The 3,585-nt window shown below is 39.5% G+C and overlaps 1 protein-coding gene across 1 annotated transcript in view; it reads left to right on the top strand.

The window, feature by feature from the left end:
- LOC106874869 (calcineurin-binding protein cabin-1) overlaps positions 1–3,585 on the top strand; it is a 39,671-nt gene that overhangs the window by 17,638 nt on the left and 18,448 nt on the right. The window contains exons 19-22 of the mRNA XM_052971504.1: positions 591–725; positions 954–1,044; positions 2,221–2,390; positions 2,925–3,011. Coding sequence (XP_052827464.1) covers positions 591–725; positions 954–1,044; positions 2,221–2,390; positions 2,925–3,011 — 483 coding nt within the window. The remainder of the gene's footprint in view (positions 1–590; positions 726–953; positions 1,045–2,220; positions 2,391–2,924; positions 3,012–3,585) is intronic.

Genomic DNA, 3,585 nt, shown 5'->3' with positions numbered 1-3,585 from the left:
TTCATTTGGATTGTTTACTGTTATTGTTTTTCTTTTCTTTTATCCCCCCCCTTTTTTTTTAAAGAGTGGTGACCGAAGGTTAATGGCTATTATTGAACCAGTTGTGAGTTTCTCCAAAACATGCCATGCTACCATCTCTTTAACCATCATCTGTAGTAGCAACAGCATCATTTGATGATCGTGTTCTATTCTAGCATAGGTTGGATGGTTTGACAGGATATGATGGGTCCAAGGACTACATCGTGCTCCAGTGTCTGCTTTGGCATGATTTCTACAGCTGGATGCCCTTCCTGCAGCCAACCAGCACAGGTGCTTTTATGTTGTATCTAGACAAGTGCTTTTTACTTGACACTGGCAGGAGTACTTCTCACCTAGAACCAGCATGAGTGCTTTACACGTGACGCCAGCACAAGTGCCCTTCATGTGGCACCAGCACAAGTGCCCCCCCACATGGCACTAGCACAAGCGCCCCTCACATGACGCTTGCACAAGTGTGTCCCCCATGTGGCACTGGCACAAGTCCCCACCCCACCCCACATGGCGCTACAATCCTGCAAGACAAAAAGGAAAAGAATAATTTACATAAATAAATTGGTGGTATTCGTTTATGTTGTATCAAAAACATTTGTATTTCAATATCTTTTCTTCAACCAGCATTTTGGCTGAAAGCAAGGTTCTGTACACTCCTAGGAGAAATAGATGAAGCATTTGACTACTTTGATAAGGTGAGTTATGCTTTGATCTTCTCAATTGAAGTTATTTGTATTTTTCAAAGTGTCATCTACATGACCTTCTTCAATGTGATGAACAAGTAGGAAGATACAACGCCAATGCTTCTGTTTTAAATGTTACAGAAGCCAGTCATTAATCACTTATGCTTTTTACCATATGTTTCTATTATCAGTTTATTCATAAGATGTTTTCATGATGCCTTTTGTTTTCTTTTTACTCAGGTATTACAGTATCTAGCATACGCTGAAGAGAATATATCTTTATCCAGGGTCCATTTACCCAACTGCCACATGGATGAAATCATTTCAGCAGGTAAGTCAGCATTCACTAAAAACATGCCTATATATATATATATATATATATATATATACATACATGTGTGTGTGTGTGTGTATATATATATATATATATATATATATATATGAAGGGGTACTGAAAAGTTCCTGGCTTTAAGGCAAGGGTCTCCAAAGTGGTCAATATCAACTCCTGGGAGTGGGAGAGTCAATGAGACTATTCAAGGGATCGATGATCTAAAAAAATTTCGGGCCTTGTGCCTAGAGTAGAAAAGAATATTAAGACAACAAGCTAGCAGAAACGTTAGCACACCGGGAGAAATGCTTAGCAGTATTTTATCTGTCTTTACGTTCTGGGTTCAAATTCCGCTGAGGTCTACTTTGATTTTCATCCCTTTGGGGTCGATAAATTAAGTACCAGTTGCGTACTGGAAGTCAATCTAATCGACTACTCCCCAACTCCCTCCAAATTTTGGGCCTTGTGCCTAGAGTAGAAAAATATATATAACAAGGGCACTAAGAAGCACTGCAGTGGCACTCTCAGTTCAGGGACCAGGTCACAGCTGGTGTAGCAAACAGTTTGACATCCAGCCCATGCAAGCATGGAAAAGTGGGCAGTGGCTGTGTGGTAAGTAGCTTGCTTACCAACCACATGGTTCCAGGTTCAGTCCCACTGCGTGGCATCTTGGGCAAGTGTCTTCTATTATAGCCTCGGGCTGACCAAAGCCTTGTGAGTGGATTTGGTAGACGGAAACTGAAAGAAGCCCGTCGTATATATGTATATATATGTGTGTGTGTCTCTGTGTTTGTCCCCTCAACATCGCTTGACAACCGATGCTGGTGTGTTTACGTTCCCGTAACTTAGCAGTTTGGCAAAAAGAGACCGATAGAATAAGTACTAGGTTTCCAAAGAATAAGTCCTGGGGTCGATTTGCTCGACTAAAGGCGGTGCTCCAGCATGGCCGCAGTCAAATGACTGAAACAAGTAAGAGAGAAAGAGTGAGAGTTAAAACAACAATGATGTATGAATGAAGCGTGGACGACTGTGCACTCCTAACCTGCTGTCAGTAATTTCAAATGGGAGTGACGATTCCATTCTTGCAGGTCGTTGCTTGAGAAGAAGTTAAATAATTAATATTGTGATGTTCAGATATATACCAGTCATTACTGATGGGGAAATGTTTTACTATTTCAGAGAAAGTCAAGAAACAACAAGATTTATTGAAGCGTTGCCAGTCACTTGAGAAAACCCAGAAACTGTATGAGTGTGAAGAATATGCTGAAGTCGTAGATCTGTTGAAGTTAACATTCTCAGATCCTGTTGACAAACCCAAAAGAAATGTACTTGTTACAACTTCTGCTGAAGTAAGCTTCTTCTTTTGCAGTATTTCTTAAACTATTTTGTACCTTTATATATATGTTTTCAGGGTGTTTGTTCATGGAATTACTGCGGGTCCGGCAAGAGGTATTTCAGTTATGTATGGGTGGCTCTTAAGTGTGGAAGGTTAAGGAGAAATGAAGGGTAAGTGCCACGCATTGAAGTGGGTCTTATTGGGGGTGATGGCAAGTAGGTAGCTGATGTATAAGAATGTTGTGGGGAGAACCCTTTATCCTGAGGAATGCTTCAGTTGACAGTGTAGGTCAGAAAGGGCTCCATCAGTATATACTACAAGGGTCTGACTTGACTGAGCCAAAAATACAAGGAATAGATGCAGGAAAATTTGGTTGGAATGTTTACCCTAGAATTGAGCTCCACTAAAGGTACTAACGATGGTGTCAATCTGAGCAGGGATGTTTTACCTGCCTGAAGTGTGTGTGTGTGTGATTTTATACGGGTTTCTGATGTTTGTTATTCTATTTAAATCCTAAATTCTTTTCTTTATTTGCGTATTTTCACAGCTTCTAGAGGCAGGTATAGCAATTCCTGACAGACGAGCTCAGTTACAGCTGATGATGGATTCTTTATCAAAATTAAATAACCCTCAGGTAAGGCATCAATATAATTGACTTGAGTGGTTAATAGACCATAATACCTACTCAACCGACCATGTCATCATCAAAAAACAGACATTTAAACAATAACTTAGAGTACCTTTTGCTTGATAAGAAGATAGTTTTGCATATTTGAATATGCTAATCACAGGACTATTTCCTTTACTCACCCAAACTCTACAGTCTCTCTCTCTCCCCCTCTTCCTTCCTTCTCTCCCTCCCCTCTCTCTCTCCCTCTTCTTTCCCTCTCTCTCCCCCTCTTCTTTCCCTCTCTCTCTCCCCCTCTTCCTTCCCTCTCTCTCTCCCCCTCTTCCTTCCCTCTCTCTCTTTACAGTGATATATCCTAACTGGAAACATTCTATAATTGTTTATCTCTTTGCTATCCCAATTTATTTTATATATATATATACATGTATATATATATATGTATGTGTATGTATATATATGTATGTGTATGTATATATATGTATGTGTATGTATATATATGTATGTGTATGTATATATATGTATGTGTATGTATATATATGTATGTGTATGTATATATATGTATGTGTATGTATATATATGT

Source organism: Octopus bimaculoides, chromosome 11, assembly GCF_001194135.2.
Source record: "Octopus bimaculoides isolate UCB-OBI-ISO-001 chromosome 11, ASM119413v2, whole genome shotgun sequence".
NCBI lineage: Eukaryota > Metazoa > Mollusca > Cephalopoda > Octopoda > Octopodidae > Octopus > Octopus bimaculoides.
The sequence above is the reverse complement of the archived record's forward strand: the minus strand, read 5'-3'. Positions and strand labels throughout refer to the sequence as shown.